General features: G+C 52.3%; 1 protein-coding gene across 2 annotated transcripts in view; it reads left to right on the top strand.

Annotated features, from left to right (window-relative positions):
• The window catches only part of CORO2B (coronin 2B), a 142719-nt gene that overhangs the window by 119588 nt on the left and 4017 nt on the right, over positions 1-19114 (top strand). For both annotated transcript variants that reach the window (XM_059912908.1, XM_059912907.1), the window contains exons 4-11: positions 8499-8648; positions 9337-9501; positions 11408-11524; positions 11656-11760; positions 12312-12408; positions 16063-16175; positions 16504-16594; positions 16801-16940. In XM_059912908.1, the coding sequence (XP_059768891.1) occupies positions 8499-8648; positions 9337-9501; positions 11408-11524; positions 11656-11760; positions 12312-12408; positions 16063-16175; positions 16504-16594; positions 16801-16940 (978 nt within the window). The remainder of the gene's footprint in view (positions 1-8498; positions 8649-9336; positions 9502-11407; positions 11525-11655; positions 11761-12311; positions 12409-16062; positions 16176-16503; positions 16595-16800; positions 16941-19114) is intronic.

Below are 19114 nucleotides of genomic sequence, written 5' to 3'. Positions count from 1 at the left end.
CAGGGGAAGCCCCTGCTCAGGGTCACACAGGGAGTCACATCCCAGACAGGGCTGGAACCCAGGTCTCCTAACTCCCAGCCAGCACCCTGAGCACCTACCCACAGACCTAGTTTTAAGTGAGGAAACTGAGGCTCAGAGTCTGGAAGGGCTGACAGTTCAGATCCGTCCAACGCTCAGTGTTTCGATCTCAGCGTGCTCTCTGTGCAAAGCCCTTGTGGGGCACCAAGAGCACATGGAACCAGGCATCCTCACCCAGGTCCTGGGAGGGGGGCTGTAAAGGCAGAGGACCAGCAGCCCCCAAGGTGGAGGGAGGAGGCCAGTCAGCGCTGCCAGGACCACTCTGACTGACCTTCCCGCCTCTGCCAAAGCCCCCTCCACGGGCAGGCCTCCCTCGAGCCTCTCCAGACCACATGGTCAGCTTACTGTGCATCAGACATGACACCCAGAACCGAGGTTAAGAGGTCAGTCAGCACACCTACTATGTGCCAGGCACTGTGATACACACCAGGGCTAGGGAGGGAATCAGACCGAAGGGGCCCAGAGAGATGCCGTTCGCAGCACGCCAGGCCCACGTCTCCCGGCAGGCCCTGCACACCCACTGCCACCCCTCCCCCGCCCTCTACTTGTGTCACAACATTCAGAGGACACTGAAGGGATCTAGCCAGACTCCACCCCCTCCCAGCTCCTTTCCCATATCCCCATTCCTTGAAAAGTCTCCAGTGATGTCCATCCCCCATGTCCCTCAGGATGAGCCTCCCCTCCCCCCAGCCTCCCCTCCCCGACAGCGTGAGGAGGTCCTCAGGAGTCCAACCCCATCCTTCCAGGGAGCCAACGGGACGTACCCAAGCCCTTTCCCAAGGGGCTCCCATCCTGAGGGAGAGATGGGGGCTGTAACTCTCCCTGGCATCTGGCAGAATCCAGTTCTTTCCGCCGCTGGGTGATGTCACCTATTGTTGAAGGGCTGTGCTTTTTATAGCTTCTGCCGCAGCTAGGGAGGGCGGCTGGCAGGCGGCAGGGAAGGGCGCTATGGGTTTCCAAGCCTCGTGCTCCCAGCCCTTCTCAGGCAGCCACAGAGAGAGGTTTCTGACATCTCAAGGAGAGGAGAGAGTGCTCCCAGAGGGAGGAGGAGGAGGGAGGCAGGCCCCTCTCCCAGACTCAGCATCTTTCCTTTCCCTTGTATTCCTCTGCTTCTCCATCCAGCAGCTGCCCTCACCCCCCAGGAGAGGCGATGCTCCTCCCCGAAGAACCTGGGGGTGGGCTGGGGCAGGATGTGAACCCTGCTGGAAGCAGCCGGAAGCCACCCACCACCCTGCTCCTACACACACACACACGCACACGCGCACACGCACACACGAGCTTGAGAACCAGTACCTCTCTGAGGTGAAAGGGAGCGACACACTCCTTTCGGAGATGGAAAGACAGCAGCCCCGAGAGGCCTTACCAATGCACTTGGCAGCTGCAGAGACACTACCAGTATGCAAGTGTGGCTCAGTCGTTAGGCAGCCGGGCTCAGGAGGCCATAGGCCTAGGTTCAAATCCTGGCCCTGCCACTTCCCGTGTCTGTGATCTTGAAACAGTCCTGCTATAAAATGGGGACCCTGTTGGGCTTATCATGAGAACGAAATGAATATAGTGTTTCTTGGCTACTAAGAACTCCATAACCATTAATGTGGGGACCAAAGAGTTCAGATAACCTGCCCCGGTGAGGGCTGGCCAGGGGGTTGGAAGAGGGAGACACAGTGCTCTTTCCACTGTATCTCACTGTTTGCTTCTTGAGGCCCCAAACAGGCCTTCCATCACCGGTTTCCAAAAAAGACTAAGCTGAATGCTAAGCCTTAAGATCTAGGAAAGAAATCCCCACCAGGTCTGCCTTCCCATTCAGAACTAAAGGGGTGATCTGCCATCTATCTAGCTCGCCACCAGCCAGAGCAAGGGCTAGCCTGCTTCCTTACACGTGACTCATTGCTGAATCTGCTAATGGTCGGAAGGTTTCTGGGCTTCTCAGCTTCTTCCGTTGGTTCGTTCATTTAACAAGTATGTCTTAGGTGCCTGTTATATTCCAGGCACTGTTCCTCACCCTAGAGATAGGGCAGTGAATTTAAAGACCCCACCCCTGTATGGAGGAGTTGACCATCAGTGGGAGGCCTTGAAGGTTGTCTGTGCCCCAAATGGGGTAATTTTTAGATTCTTGAGGCCAGGGAGTGGCACCTCTTTTTTGGAATAGATGAGCAGAAAGACAGATCATGCCCTCTCCATGTTGTCAGGGTCTATCCAGGGAAGAAGGAAGGGATAGGGCAGGGGCAGGGGTTCAGAAGAGAGAAACAGGGCAGTTTGCCTGATTCAAATCCTGAGTTTGAATCCCAGCTCCCCACTTCCTGGCTGTGCAACCTGGGCAGGTTTCCTAACCTCTCTGTGCCTCATTTCCTTACCTGTGTAAGAATAGTCATTAATAATAATAATAATAGTAATAATAATAGGTAGCACATATCCTTTCATGTGTCCAGCCTCACATTTACCATTTCATTTAATCTGCTGGCAGCTACCTCACAAGACTCTCGGCAGTAGATGCTCAATCGTGCTTCCTTCTGGGCCCTCAGGTGGCCTCTCTCACCTCCCTCTCTTAGGAGTGATTTGTTTCCCATGTTGGGAAACAGTTAAGTGGTCAGAAGATATCAACATTAAGGTAGACTTTGAGGTTCTACCTCTTGTTTAGGTGAGTGACGATAAACTCAGTTTCTAGTAGTAAACAGAATAGTTGGCAAGAAATGAGGAGGTGGGAGTCCAGGACCCTCTGGGCAAGACCCTCACGGTTTCTTTCTTCTCGCTGCAGAAGAGACATGAGAGTTGCTCTGATCTCAGCCCCAGGCTTTGTATCTGTGGATTGTTGGATGGAAATCCTAGGGCAAATGGCTGTGTAATGTAGTACAGCTAAATTGGATGCCATCAGAGGGCAGTAACCATATCTTATACTTGCCTGTTCCTCCCCGCACTACTCCAAACAGGGTTGTTTTTGAAGTAAGTACTAAGGAGTTGGAATCCATATCTTCTCCCAGCTACTTAGGACCACTGTGAACTCCAACTCCTTCTCTTAGCTCCTATACCCCAGATACAGACAATAAGTACTGTTTGTTTGCTATAGCTGTGTAACAAGCAATTCCCCTAACCATAGCATTCTTTCCTTTAGAACAGTGTTGTCAGAGGGGCTGAGTAGGCCCTCACTAGGCCCTGGCCCTAAGTCACTAGCAGCCACAATCCTCAATGTATCAGAAAGCAGAGAGACCCAGCCAGACACCTGCCTAATCACATAATAATTTTAAAGAGGAAACGTATTTGCATTCCATAAAATGGAGACAGACTTCATACCACATTCATTGACTACACAGGGGGCCACAAAACACAGATGAAAAATAGAAATCACATCTAAAATCTGACCTATCTAAAACTTGTATATAATCCTTAATATTAAGCAAGCATTGTTAAGTATTACTAAGAGTGCTTAGTAATCTGCTTCGTAGGGTATATATTTAGTCTTCATAACAACTATAACGTAGGTGTAATTATTCTTACAGTTGGGAAGACTGACGTTCAGAGAGGCTAATAAGTTGGCTGAAGTCTCACAGCCGATAAGGTCAGAGCCTGGATTCGAATGGAGCTTGTAAGGCCACAAAACTCTCACTTTCTTGGCCCAGCTGCTCCCTCACCCATGCACAGGGACACTTGGTTTTGCAGCATTATAAACTGTCCCTTTCAGCCGCCTTGGCTTAGCCTTGTCTGCACGTGTCTGCTGTCAACCCCACAAGACTGTGAGCTACTTGAGACCAAGGACTGGCCCCCGGTGGCCAACACTGTGACCCAGGGAGGGGGTAGGCATATTTCGTTGGATTGATTGGAACTGAATTTAACTAAACAGGGCTCTGACCCAGGGACCTTTGAAAGGGACAGTCCCAGGCACAGCTGGCTTGCTGGAGAAAGCGCTTTTGCCACTTCTCCCCTCCCCTTCCTTCCAGAAATCCCGTTTGGCAGACTCTATTTGGTTTCCTGTTGAATTGAAGTAACCTCTCTGAGAGCAACCTCTGAACAGATCTATAGCGCTCCTCCCACACCCATCCACTCTTTGTTCCCAGCAAATCCCTTGAATATTTAGGGACTGGAATTCCTTTTCCAGCTACTTAGACCCACTGTGAACTCCAGCTCCTCCTCTGAGCTCCTGTCGTTCGTGCTGCCAACTGTTAGCTGTAGTGGTGGATCAAACGGAGCTAGTCTCTTCCCCCCGGTGATAACATTCAGTGATGTCAAAAGCAGAGAAGTTTGGAAGATTAATCACTGTCTCAGTGTGCAGAAGAGAAAACTGGGGCCCAGGGAGAGAAGTGGCTGGAATCAAATGGAGTTATGAGGCAAGACGCCTCTCTCCTTCTCTGTGGGACATTTTCCATTTGAGACCCAACTCTAGCAGTTATTGGTGAAAACAGCTCTTGGCCTTCCCCCCTGCAGCCCTTCATTCCTCTGGACTTGGCGCCAGTCCGGGGGGCTGAGCCTGGTCACAGACAGTGCCTGCCCTCTCCATCCGCTTGGCTTAGCCCCTCGGTTCCTAGGCAGAGCTGTCACGCCAACAAATCAGCTCCTACGACTAGAAAGCCTCAGACTCACAAGGACCCTGAAGCTCAGTTTAGTTCAACCCACACACCTCTAAAAGGTACGTACCTCTCAATTCATCATCTGGATGAGGAGCCTGAACCTCAGAGAGGTTAACTGGCTTGTCCAAGGTCATCCAGCTGGTCAGTGGGATTAGAGCCTGAGTGGACCCGCCCTTCACAGCTCCCCCCGTGTCTCTACCTTACCCTGCACGTGATGCCATCCAGGGATGCCTCCGTTAGCTGGCTCCTCGGGAATTAGGCTGTTCTGGAAAAAGGCTTCCTTCTGAGCCTCAGCCCGAGCAGGATTCCTTGGGACGTCGATAACCAGGGATGACACACATGGCCTCTGGCCTCCTCTGCCACCTGCCAGCCTGCCCCACCCCAACCGGGCTGACCCTCCTGCGGTTTCTCCGCCCACTGTGCCTGAACCCACACACGGGGTCATTTTTCTGTCTCCTCATCCTTCCCCACATTCCCAACCTGTCTTTTCAAATGTGGGTCACATCCCCTCTTCTAATAACCCTGTGCCTCCCGACCCTCCCACCCCGTCACCCCCAAGACTGGATTCAGGGCCCCCAGCTCTGTGCTCCTGTAGGTCCTCTGCCACGTGCACGCAAGAGCAGGCATGGGGCAAGCTCAGCGCCCCTCCCATTGGCTCATTATCCCACGGCCTGGCTCATAAGAGGTGTGAGTGGAATGAATGAGACTCAACTTTCGGTTTCAAGGATTTTCTCAAAGGCCAGATTTTCTCCCCTTCCTAATCAACACATATACACTGAATGACATGGGTTCGCGTGTGTATGTACTTGTCTGTCCATAGACAAGATCCTTTGCCCCCAAATGCCTCCACGCTGGCCTGCCTTGACTCTGAAAGCATCTCAGGCTTCCTGCTCAAGTGTAAACAAGGGTAGCCTATCAACAGGGAAAAAGATGCCTGGTATTTCTAAGAATCAAAGACATGCAAATCCAAACAACAGGGAGATGGCATTTTTGATCTGACGGGCAAAAACCTGTTTTCGAAGGTATAGTTTTAGAGATATGGGTAAAGAAACACTCTCAGACTCTGCTGGTAAAAACTGGGACAGCTTTTTTTTTTTTTTTAAGTTTTTTTTTAAATTAAATTAAATTTTTTATTTTTGGCTGCGTTGGGTCTTTGTTGCTGCACGCAGGCTTTCTCTAGTTGCGGTGAGCAGGGGCTATTCTTCGTTGCAGTGCGCGGGCTTCTCATTGCGGTGGCTTCTCTTGTTGCAGAGCACAGGCTCTAGGCGCTCTAGCCGCATGGGCTCAGTAGTTGTGGCGCGTGGGCTTAGTTGCTCCGCGGCATGTGGGATCTTCCCAGACCAGGGCTCGAACCCGTGTCCCCTGCATTGGCAAGGGGATTCTTAACCACTGCGCCACCAGAGAAGTCCCTGGGACAGCTTTTGAGGACAATTTTACAGTAACTAAAAAAGTGAAACACTTCTAGGCATGTGTCCTACAGGAATACTCACAGCCATGCACAAACTTGTATGACAGTCCTAATCATCATAGAATGAATTGTAACAGTGAAAAAAGTGGGCAGAGCCCAGGTGTCCGTTAACAGAAGTTGATTAAATCCATCACGGCATGGCCACATAACAGGCGTCCCTCTGGCCTCTTAAAAAGATAAGGTAGAGCCATGTGTAGTGGTGTGGAAAAATGCCCACTAGCTCTTGTTACATGAGAAAAGCAAGTTGCAGAAATACATGTATCATTAGCATACCTTTGGGTAAAAAAGAAAGACATGCGGAGGATGGGGGAGGTATTGTATGTATGATGTGTATGTATGTGTGTGTGTGTGTGTGTGTAACACAAGCATTAGTCTCCGCTCTTCAAGGGTCACCTTCCTCTGGAACATTTGGGGACAAGAAGAATGTCTGTCTTATTGGTGACTACTGAGTCATCTACCTTGGTCCCCACTCCACCCTCCCTGCCGTTTCCAGACGACACCTCATCTCGGAAGGCCCTTGCACAGGGCTGTCGGGGAAAGACCATAGCGCATGCTGGGCCCCCTTTCCATCACCTCCCTCCGCCAGGCTCCTGCCACCATGCAGGCTTATGTAAGTGTTGGGCTTTCCTGGAGAGCTGGAGCAACCACAGGAGACGATTCAATGAGGACAGGAAAACCTCAAACTGTCCCCTAATTATAAACTTTTTCTCAAGTATGCTTTTGAAACTGAGAATGGTGCTCCTAAGGGTGACCCCTAATCCTTGACTGGACCTGGAGCCTCCCGTGGTCTACATGTGCCGAGCTGGGTCTTCGGGGGAACATACATGTGGGACATACTCATTTCTACAGTCTGAGGGTAAAGCACCAAGAAGGGAAACCCACAAGGGAATTCCCTTAGAGGTACCCCCCGTTCCCAGCCTTGCTCCCCTGTCTTCGGGACTGCCTTTGGCTTTCTTTAACATTCATAGCCTTCAGAATTATCATCAAATGGCTAATATTCCATATTGCTATGACATACTAAATTGTTTCCCTAATGTTGGTCACTTGGAGTATTTCTGAATTTTCTGTATTGCAATGAACATCTTCATGCATGGAGATTTGGGCTTATTTTGAATTTTAAGAGTGAAATTACTAGATCAAGGAATATAATACAAATGTCTCTGTTGTTCCTACTAAAGATTGCCGAATTGCTTCCAAAACAGAGTTACTCTGATTTGTAATACTACCAACACCAACTGAATCTATAAGTTCCAGTATAATCTTGTCAACACTGTTTTTTTTTTCTTTCAGTTGGCTATGTTAGATTATAAATGGTATCTCAAAGCTGTCTTCCCTGTTTTTCTCCTTACTAGCAAGGGTGGAGTTCAGATTTTCAAAACGTTTGTGTTAAAGGTGTCCTAAGCTATAGTCACATGTGCTTTTTCTTCTCCACCCAGTTAGATCATAATAAATAGCATTAATGATGATGATAAAAATTATAACAAGAACTATAATTCCATAGGTCTTTAGAGCACTTTATAGTTTACAGACTTTTACAACCAGTATCTTATTTTATTCTGCCAGTAGGCAAGGCAAGGCAAAGACTCCCCCCGCCCCCTCCATTTATAGATGAAACAGTTGAAACTTGCAGGGTATGCTTGGCTTGAGAAACAGAAGCCTACCAGCGTTAACTTAAATCATCAGGGGGTTATTCAAAGATCGCAGAGAAATTGCTCAGTTTCTCTCTCTCCGGGACTACATGATTGCTTCTCTCTGCTTCTCTCCATGAGTTGCACCCTCCTCTCTCTTCTTTGCTTCTTTATCAGCATCCATAAGACTGATAATAGCTGCATCCAGGCTCTGCATCCTTTCGGCTCAGGCTCCAGCATCTCATCGGTCTCTGCCCCTCGGTTCATCATCTTTCAGGAGAGACTCTGGGCCTCCCAGTCTCCCAGATGGGTTTCCCTCTGCTCAGGTGTCCATCCCGGGTGGGGAACAGAGTGAGGGACAGGCCATGTGGTACAAACAGAGGCGCTGGGGCTGAAGGCACTATTAGAAGGGTGTGGAAGGGAAGCAGAGATAGGCTTTGAATACAGCACTTGCTAAAAGCTGCTCCATGTGTGATCCTCTGGGCCTGGCTAGACAATAACAATAACGATATGCCAGTAAGAACAGTCGCCAAGGTCTGCAGAGACTTCTTGGAGAAAACCCTCCCAAAGGCACAGAGGAGATGGTCTCTTTTCTCTCTAGCCACACCCTGCAACCTCCCCCCAGGCCTCAGTCGGGCTCTGCCCACCACCCTGGCCAGGAGATACCTTACTAGGCAGATCTCCGAAAGCCTGGTGTCTGAGGAAGAGGGCAGCAGGGGCTTCTCCTGGCCCTGCCCAGCCAGCCAAGGCCCTCCTTCCCCTCTGCAGGTGCGGATCTGGGAGATCCCCGAGGGCGGGCTGAAGCGGAACATGACGGAGGCTCTTCTGGAACTGCATGGGCACAGCCGGCGCGTGGGGCTGGTCGAGTGGCACCCTACCACCAACAACATCCTGTTCAGTGCTGGCTATGACTACAAGGTGGGCAGCCGGTGGGCACTGTGGCCAGAGCCGACTCAGCGGAGAAGTGGAGGGAGAGAGAAGGGCACTCTGGGGGGCCTGTAGGGAGCACTGTTACTTTCCCGAGCCTGTTAACCAGTATTGTCACATCCATTCATTCGCTCATTCAACAACACAGCTGAGCATCTTCTGTGCACCCATCATTCCTGGGGTTCACAGAGGCTGGAGGCATCTTTACTGCCTTCTCCGGCACTGATACATTGGAGAAGAATGCCCAGTCCCTGCCCACACTCTCTACCTGGCCACTTCTTAACCAAGAAGTGGCTGCTGCCCTCCTAGTAGGAAAAAGAAGCATCCAAAGCTGCTGGTGGGGAGAATGGAGCCCCAGCCCCTACCCCCAGGCATGCCCTCAAAAGAGGTGTGCCAGCCAGTGGAACCTGGCCAGGAACACTCACCCTTCTTGCTAGAAGCAGAAACTGAGCCCAGGCTGGGGCTGGGCTCTGCCCAAGGATAGTTGTGGATTTGTGTGACAGGGACACATCAGCCTTTGATATAGAACCCACCGACACCATCCCGCATCCCAGCACATCCAACCCTGTATGGGCCGTCTCTCCCAGGGCCATCGGGGAGATGGGGACAGACTGGGGACAGCCACCCCGTGCCAGCAGCAGCAGGGCTGAGCTCACCTCCTGTGTGTCCGCCCTCCCAGGTCCTCATCTGGAACCTGGATGTGGGCGAACCGGTGAAGATGATAGACTGCCACTCGGACGTGATCCTCTGCATGTCCTTCAACACTGACGGCAGCCTGCTTACCACCACGTGCAAGGACAAGAAACTGCGTGTGATCGAGCCCCGCTCCGGCCGCGTTCTGCAGGTGAAGCCCTGCATCTTTCTCGAGGGGAAGGAAAGGTATTGGGACCCGGGGCTCTGCCTTCAGCCAGCCCTGGAGGGAAAGGCTGTGCCAGCTCCCCTCTCCCGAGCACCTGGCCTGCACCTCTGGGGACCACCCCATCTGTTCTGGGCCCTTCTCCACTCATAGGAGCCCTGCCTTGTTCTGGAAGCGGAGGGACCTCAGTAGCCTTCCCACAGACTCCATCCCTCTCCCCAGATGGGATTCTTCTGCCTGCTCTGGGGGCCAAACTGGTAACCCCCTTCAGCGCATGAATCCCTGGGTGTTGACCATCGTAGGCACAGGAGGAGGGGACTTTGGACTCACTGCCCAGCCACCTGCATGGGACGAGCCTGGAGAAAGGGGCTCGGGGTGCCAGTCCCAGGGACAGCTCCAAGAGGGGAGGTGGATGGTGAACTTCGCTCCAGTTTTGGTCTTTGACTCTGGGTCTTAACTCTGAGGAAGGGATTAGATGTCATTTGGGAGTAAGAAATTTACATTTCTTGAGCACCTACTGCGTGCCAGTCATGGAGCTAGATGGGATGGAAAATTTGGATGAAATCTGAGGTTTACCTCCTAACACAAGAAAGATTGGTGCGTGACCTGGTTGCGTTTATCTTGGAAAAAGCCAATATTGCAGGACCAGAATGTCATCTACTACTACTACTACAAACAATAATCACCATAGTTATTAGTGTCATTAGTATTAGCCACCATTTACTCAGAGCTCATTGTGTGGCATGCACTGTGCCAGGGGCTCCCCATCGTCCCTTCACTTAATCCTCTGAGGTGGGTACTGTTACTCTTCCCATTTCCCACATGGAAACGCTGCCCCTTGGAGAGGGGCTGACCTGAATCTCACAGTTACAGGAGGAGCTAGAATGCAAACCCTGACAGTTGGACCCCAGAGCCCATGGCAAGCAGAAAAGATGTAAGAGAGCAGAGACCCCAACCTCCTTCTCACAGCTGTGGACACATGCCCAGAGAGGGTGAGGGACTCCTCCAGGGTTACACTTTTTCAGCAGAACTTGGAACTAAAATCCAGAGCAAGTGACGCCAGCCTGGGTCTCTGCACTGCTCCACCAGCCTCTGGTTCCTGCCTCACGCTGACTCATCCTGGCAAAGGGCCGCCATGTGTTAGGAGGAAAAGGAGGTGTCATGAGTCCAGAGGCAGGAGAGAAGGCAGAGGACGGCCCAGTTAGAAGGAGCCCCCGGTGAAGTGAGTCACCCCGCAGTGAACCGGCCTGAGTCCCCGGCCTCCTGAGCCTCGAGCGCCCCATCCTCAGAGAGTCCTTGCAGTAGATCTGTCCTTGTGACAGTTCAGAGATGCCTTGGTGAGAGCACCTGGCACCCAGCCCAGCTCAGGCCCTGCCTGGGACTTGGTCCAATTAGTTCCCTCCTTCCCCATCCCCCACCCGCTCTGGGACCCAGCAGCGAGGCCTGGTTTCTTGGTCCCCGGCCTCCATTTCTCCACAGCACCTGTAGTCGTTTCCTGCGGCTGCTGTGACAAACTACCACAAGCGGGGTGCCTTACAACAACGGAAATTGATCCTCTCACAGTTCTGGAGGCCGGAAGTCTGGCTCCCTCCGGCGGCTCTAGGGGAGAAGGCTTCCTGGTCTCTTCCGGCTTCTGGTGGCTTCCTTGGCTTGTGGCCTCACCTCTCCAATCTCTGCCTCCGTGGTCACACTGCCTTCTCCTTTCTGCGTCTGTGGAATCTCCCTTTGCCTCTCTCTTCTAAATAAGGACCCTTGCGATGGCATTTAGGGCCCCTGTGGATGACCCAGAGGTTCCGGGGATTAGGACATGGACGTATGTTTGGGGGCCACCAGGCAGCCCAGTCCAGTACCCTAGTGTCTGGGGCCTGGCTCACCAGCCCTCTGTCCCTGCCAGGAGGCGAACTGCAAAAACCACAGAGTGAACCGGGTGGTCTTCCTGGGAAACATGAAGCGGCTTCTCACGACGGGGGTCTCCAGGTGGAACACGAGACAGATCGCCCTCTGGGACCAGGTCAGCCGCAGGGAGGCCGGAGCGGGTGGGGCAACATCAAAGCGTTGTTACTCCGGGGGCTTTGCTGGGATTGGGGAAGGCGAGGTGCCATCCTGCCTGGATACGGGCTGATACCGGCCCCCGGCCTGCAGGAGGACCTGTCCATGCCCCTGATCGAGGAGGAAATCGATGGGCTCTCTGGTCTCCTGTTCCCCTTCTACGACGCTGACACACACATGCTCTACCTGGCTGGAAAGGTAGGAGAAGGTGGGGGAGGGACAGGGACAGCCTCGGGGAGACCCCTGCCCCCACTGGGCCCCCGCTCCTGCCCTACCTCCCAAGAAGAGCCTGACCTCTCTTCCCTTCCCCTGACCCAACATGGGTCTTACCCTCCTCCATCAAAACCCACCCTCAAGTCGGACACTCATTCTGCTGAGGTGTCAGTGACTGAGAATTCCTTCAGGGGTGGATTGGAGTGGGGTTTTACTTGGGAATAAGGATCAGAGCCTGACGTGAATCATCCCTAATGATGGGATTGGAGGCACCTGCCAGGAGATCTTGTTAGAAAGTCTGTCTATAGGCCCGTGACCGTTCACGCACACACACAGCACCCGACCTCCACCCCACCACCCCCAGCAAGTCCCCTACGGCAGCCCCACTGGGGGCCTAGAGGCCAGGCCTCCCTGGTCTTTTGACCACCTCGGAGTCATGGCAGAGGCTCTTTTCAGCAGCCCGCTGGACCAGGACCTGCTGAGCCCGCCCCTTCCTCTCTTCCTTCCTCACCTCCCTCCCCACACCCGGCCCCTAGGGAGATGGAAACATCAGGTACTACGAGATCAGCACCGAGAAGCCCTACCTGAGTTACCTCATGGAGTTCCGCTCCCCAGCCCCGCAGAAAGGCCTCGGTAAGGGGGTCCGGGGGCTCTCGCGGTTGTTAGGCTGTAGAAGGAGAGACTGGAATTTGGCTCTTGGGCCACCCTGCCCCCAAAATGAAAAGTCAGACTCAGGAGGCCACGGCTCATGGGCAGGTCAGAATAGAACCTCTGGGTGCTGCCCTGTGAAGGTCAGCCTGCCCTTCTTCAGCCAGCCTGAAGACCGGCTCCGTCAGCCCGTGGTGCTTGGTGTCTCCCGCCATCTCTGGCCATCAGCAGCCTGCAGGGGTGTGCGCGGTACCTCCATTCCCATTTGCAGATGGGGAGGCCGAAGCCCGTTGTTGTTCTGACATGGTGGGAGGAGGTTCAGTAACTAAAGGTCAGAATGGGGTCCAGGAGCAGGTCCCTTCCTGAAGCCTCTGGGAAGTCAGGACCCTCAGTCCCCCAGAGCAGCTCTGTCCCTGCCTGAGAAGACAGGAGGAATTCCAGGGTGTCCCCCTCACTGCATCCCCAGGTTCTCAGGCAAATCCCATAGAGGGCTCCAGGATTGAGGAGTGTAGTGAGTCCGTCTTTCACGCCCCACACTCTCCCCCCACTAAAGCCTTACAATGAAATCTTCATGCCCAGTGACTCACACTGGCCGTACGTCCGATTCAGCAGTCCCCCATTTGGGGTCCAAATCACCCAGGGGAAGAAATCTCTTCAGGGGCTCTGTTCCCTCCTCTCCTTAGAATTTGAGTCTGGCTTTGTCCCTCTGAGGATCTGGGATTATGGACACGGCCTGAGGGCCAGCTTCAGAGACATCAGGGCTGGAGGGGCCCAAGGACCCCTCTCAGGGACCAACAGCAAAATGGAGACCCAGAGATATGCCTGAGGTCCGAATGACCATTTCACTGACTTCACCCTTCCCCAGGGCTCTGTCATCCCCACCTCCCTCACTGTCACCCCATCATCAAATAGTATAACAAGCAGCGTGGACTTTGGAGTCCAAGCTAGGTTTATATTCTGATTCAACTGTGTCCTTAACCCCTCTGAGTCTCAGTTTCCTCGTCTGTAAAATGGGTATAATTAAACCTGCCTTGAAGGGCTGTTGTAAAGCTTAGAAATCATGTATACAAAACACCTGGCAGAGTACCTGGCTCCTCCTGCTCCTACTATAGATTTGGGGCCTTTGAGAACTGGAAGGGGCTGCAGAACTATTTGAATCTAATCCATTCTTTTTACAGATGAGACTGTTGAGGGTCAGAGGGGAAGGGGCTTTTGCCCGAGGTCACACAGTGTTGTCACTGTATCATCCACAGAGACCATCACCATGGTCATTCATGGTGACGTAGTTGAATGTCATTTGTTGAATGACTACATGTATTCATGTAGTCATTCAACAAACATGTACTGGGTACCAGCTGTGTGCCAGACCCTGGACTGTGCCAGACCCTGGACTAGTCCAAGGGTAAAGTGATAAATAAAACAGAACACAGCTTCACTCACATCCCACTGAGGGACAGACAGACAGTAAATAAGTGAGGAAAGTATTGGATGGTAGTAAGTTCTAAGAAGAGAATCAAATGGGATAATAGAACAGAGAGTGACGGGGGCTGTTTTAGACCAGGTGGTCAGGGGAAGCCTTGCTGTGGAGGTGACATTTTAAACTGAGATCCGAAAGGCAGGAAAGGGGAAGAGTAGTGCCAGCAGAAAGAACAGTTAGTGCAAAGGCCCTGAGGCCAGAAAGAGCCTGGCATGTTCTAGGAGCAGAAGGGAGGTCAGTGTGGCTAAGCACAAACATGCAGAAGATGGGTAAGTGTTAGGGGATTAAGCTGGAGAGGTGTGCAGGGGCCAGATCCCATGGGATGCATTAGACAGGGTATATTAGAGTTCTCCAGAGAAACAACCAAGTATATTTATAGAAGGGGAATTGCAAGGATTTGGTTCACGTGATTATGGAGGCTGAGAAGTCTCACGATCTTCCTTCTGCAAGTTGGAGGCCCAGGAAAGCCGGTGGTGTAATCCAGCTCAAGTCTGAAGGCCTGAGACCCAAGGGAGCCGATGGTGTGAATCCCAGTCCAAGGGCAGGGGATGAGACGAGATGTCCCAGCTCAAGCAGCGAGGCAGGGAAAAAAGGGCAAATTCCTCCTTCCTCTGGCCTTTGTTCTATTCAGTCCTGCGATGGATTGGAAGATGCCCACCCACACTGGGGAGGGCCCTGTACTTTACTGAGCCCACTGACATTAACCATCACCCAGGGGAAGGAGTTGGGGTTTCACCAGGAACTCGTAGAATTTTCTTTTTCTTGGGTGGTTGGGTAAGTGGGAGTGGGACAGTGTGATGTGATCTGAAAAGTTGGTTTAAGATTGCTCTGGCTTCTGTAGGGAGAATGGGTCTTGAAAGGGCAGGAGGGAGGCAGAGAGACCAGTTAGGAGGCCACGGTGGACTTCTAGGCAAGAGAGGATGGTAACTAGGGGGATGGCGTGGGGGTGAGGAGATGAGGATGGATCCAGGAGATGTTTAGAAAGTTGGGTCAGCAGGACGTGGGGAGGAGAGGAGGGAGGGGGGACTGAGGATAGCTATTTCTCCTCGTCCTCCTCACCTGTGGCCACTGTTGAGCATTTGCCATGAGCCAGGCACTTTTCATAGGTTCCAAGTGGCTTTGTCACTCACCCCGGGCAGGTCACATAGCTCCTAAGGGCAGAGCCAGGATTCAAACCCAAGTCTGCTGGCTTCACTTGGTACCATGATGCCACTTCCCTCCAGCTGCTGGAATTCCCTTCTCTGGAAGAGCGGCCTTCCGTTCCAGCCGAGGAGAGGTAGAACCTTAACTCACATTCACATCATGGAGAAAGAAACTAATGTTATCTGTGCTCATCACTGCCGGGCACTTAACAAGCATCTTTGCACTCAGTGCCCCGACCATCTCGTGAGGGGCCACTACTGGACTCCTCTAGGCAACCAGGGAAGCTGGAGCTCAAAGAGCAGTGATTTGCCCAAGGACTCCCTGCCAGAAAGAGGGGAGAGTCGGGATTCAGACCCAGGATTCTGTCCCACCCCAAAGCTTGTGTTCCTAACCCCACACTGCACTGCTGCCCCAGCCGGTGTTCAGCAGATGCAGCTGTTGAGGATGTTGTATCTGGTGCCCACGCAGACATACATGCACACACGCACCCCTGTCGATCCTATAAGACACATGACGGAACGGCAGTCTTGGGCTGCGTTTAAACCTCTGGGGTGCACGGAGAAAGCTTTCTCCCTCCTTCTTTCTCTCTGAAGACTGGGGGCACAGAGACTTCGGGAAACCAGTTCATTTCAGAAGGTGATGGTCTCTGTGGCTTATACAGTGACAACACTGTGTGACCTCGGGCAGAAACCCCTTCCCCTCTGACCCTCAAGAGTCTCATCTGTAAAAAGAATGGATTAGATTCAAATAGTTCTGCAACCCCTTCCAGTTCTCAAAGGCCCCAAATCTATAGCGTGCCCCTTGGTGAGGCAGGTCCCGCCCATGGGGCTTATTTACCACCCAGAGACAGAGCCTGACTCAGGAAGCCCCCAGCCCCCTCCTGTCTACTGTATGGGTCATTGCCTCCAAACCTAGTGCCCTCCACCTGTGCCTTTCCCCTGGCCAAGGTCATCAGGAAGGAGGGGCGCTGAGGGGGGATTCCTGGGACCCCATGTAGCCGTATATATGCCTGTCCACAGGGGTTATGCCCAAGCACGGGCTGGATGTGTCTGCCTGCGAGGTGTTCCGATTCTACAAGCTGGTGACTCTCAAGGGCCTGATTGAGCCTATCTCCATGATCGTGCCCCGGAGGGTGAGTGGGGCTGGGCTTCCTCCAAAGGGCCCCTGGCATTGAAGCCTAGCTTTCTCGCCACTGACTGTAAGCCTGGTGGAGCCCGGAAGAAGGAGCCCTTTTCCTGTGGATTGGGGTGGGGGATGGAGGCCGCTCCAAGGTGAGGACAGTTTGGCTGGCTACGGAAGGCAAGGTGGGAATTCCAAATGGGAGACACTGTGAGTACAAAGGCCGGAGGCAGGGCAGCAGGTATGCGGTTGGACTTCAGCAAAGGAGAGAATCTGACTGGAGAGCAGGGGCTTTCTCAGCAGCCCCCCATCTGTCCACTCTTCTGCTTCCCCCGCTGCAGTCGGATTCCTACCAGGAAGACATTTACCCCATGACGCCGGGCACAGAGCCAGCTCTGACCCCCGATGAGTGGCTGGGAGGCATCAACCGAGGTACCGCAAGGGGTGGGCTTCCCAGAAGAGGCTAGGAGACTGAAACCTCGGCATTCGGTCTAGCCCACCCCCTTCCCCTTGCATATCCTCCTCATTGAACTTGCCCTCACACTCAGCCGACTGTTGGGCGTGGTGTTAAGTGAGAGCCACCATCGCTTGACAGTCCATGGAATTGTCAGTGAGAACACGTCCCTTGCCTTTCTTAGATCCTGTGCTGATGTCTTTGAAAGAAGGCTATAAGAAGTCCCCCAAAATGGTATTCAAGGCTCCCATCAAAGAAAAGAAGAGCGTTGTGGTCAACGGAATAGATTTATTAGAAAATGTCCCACCCAGGACAGAGAATGAGGTAAGGAATATAAGTTATTGCTGCCACACATCCTGGCAGAGCGAGACCTTTGCATTTCAATTATGGGCTTCAGGCCTTTAAGCTAGCTCCGTTCTGAGGCATTTTTCTTTCTCTGACAAATACCATAAGTAGCCTGCTGTTGGCTTCCATTGCCTCTGACCCCAATAACTAGAGGCTGGGCTATGGTAGGGATATTGATGCCCCTCAAACCCACAAACCCAGAGTTACGTGTCCCCTCGTGAATCCATTTCAGAATGTCCCTGTCATCTGGAGTTATAAATTCCTGGCTCATGGGGAAAGCCAGCCTCATGCATTACAGCACTGCTTTCCTCCCTGGCATGGCAGCAGCAGCGGGGTCTGATGATTTCCTGTTTTTGTGGAAGAGGCTGTGTGTTGATGAAAGTACTCTTTGTACCATTTGGAAAGGGAGCAGCTCATCAGGGGTAACCGGAGCTGGGCCTTGTCCACGCCCCCCAGAGGCCTCTCCTTCCAGCCACACCCTCGGTCCCTGGCACCAGCGTAGTTCAGCTCAGCCAGGATACACGGAATGCCCACCGTGTGCCAGGCACTGGGCTTGATGCAGCTGCAGTGGAGATGGCTGCAGGGACCCACCTGCATTTGGATCCTGGCTCTCTCATTTCCTGGCTGTGCCTGAACATGTTTCCTGACTTTCCTAAGTCCATTTCCTCACGGTAAAATGGGGATATGAAATGCTGTGAGCATTAAAGAGACCATTGCTGGGCTTCCCTGGTGGCGCAGTGGTTGAGAGTCTGCCTGCCAATGCAGGGGACACGGGTTCGAGCCCTGGTCTGGGAAGATCCCACATGCCGCAGAGCAGCTGGGCCCATGAGCCACAGTTACTGAGCCTGCGCGTCTGGAGCCTGTGCTCCGCAACAAGTGAGGCCGCGGTGGTGAGAGGCCCACACACCGCGATGAAGAGTGGCCCCCGCTTGCCACAACTAGAGAAAGCCCTCACACAGAAACGAGGACCCAACACAGCCAAAAATAAATAAATAAAATAAATTAAAAAAAAAAAAGGCCATTGCTAAGTGTCTAGCACTCTTCCTGCTCACATTAAATGCATAAAGAGGCTAAATGTATTAGCTCTCAATTACCATGTAACAAATTACCCCAAGACTTAGGGACTTAAACCCCAAACATTTATTATCTCTTAGTATCTGTGGGTGCCCGCGGCTCGAGGTCTCTCATGAGGGTGTGAACCGTCAGCCAGGGCTGCAGTCACATCTGAAGACTCACCTGTGGAAGGATCTGCTTCCAGGTTCACTCACTTGGTTGCTGGCAAGACTTATTTCCTCACAGGTCATTGGACTAAGGGTCTCAGTCCCTCAAGGGCTGTCGGCCAGATGCCTTCCTCAGGTCCTTGCCATATGGACATCTCCACAGGGCTGCTCACAGCATGGCAGTGAGGAAGAGAGGGTGTCCAAGATGGAAGCCACAGTCTTTTTGTCAACTCCCCTTGCAAATGACGTACCATCATGTCTGCCACATTCTATTCATTTGAAGCAAGTTACTAGGTCCCGTCTACCCATGAAAGGAGAGAGTAACATGGGGCCATCTTACAGGCTCTCTTGTCACACCAACTTATAATTATCACTGTTATTCATAAAAGTAAGACCATTCCTAACCTCTGGGACCTCACAGTCTTAAAGGTGAAATTGGCAGGTAAATTGATAATTGCTATAAAATATGTTTATGTGCCATTACAGAGGGATGTTCAGATTTCTAAGGCTGGATGAGACCATGTGATCAATGGGATTTGCTTCAAAATAATCATGAGGAGGGTGGTACAGGGGAAGTAGGTAAGAGTAAAGCCGAAGCAAGAGTGGTTAAGACTCCGTGCTTCCAGTGCAGGGGGTGCAGGTTCGATCCCTGGTCAGGGAACTAAGATCCCGCATGCGACGTGAAACGGCCAAAAAGTAAAAAAAAAAAAGAAGAGTGGTCACATGTTATTTGCTGAAATTGGATGATGGGTACTTGTTTTTGTTTTCCATTAAAAAAAAATTTTTTTTTCTTTAAGTACCTTGAGAAGGTAGACATAGTTGAATTGCTGCGATAGCCCAGGGCCATAACAAGAACCTGAAGTTGGTTCTAGTACTGGGTGTGGAGAGGCAGGGTGAATAGCAGTTACAATGAGTAACCTTTAGCTATGGATT

Source organism: Balaenoptera ricei, chromosome 2 (assembly GCF_028023285.1).
Source record: "Balaenoptera ricei isolate mBalRic1 chromosome 2, mBalRic1.hap2, whole genome shotgun sequence".
NCBI classification, from domain to species: Eukaryota; Metazoa; Chordata; class Mammalia; order Artiodactyla; family Balaenopteridae; genus Balaenoptera; species Balaenoptera ricei.
The sequence above is the reverse complement of the archived record's forward strand: the minus strand, read 5'-3'. Positions and strand labels throughout refer to the sequence as shown.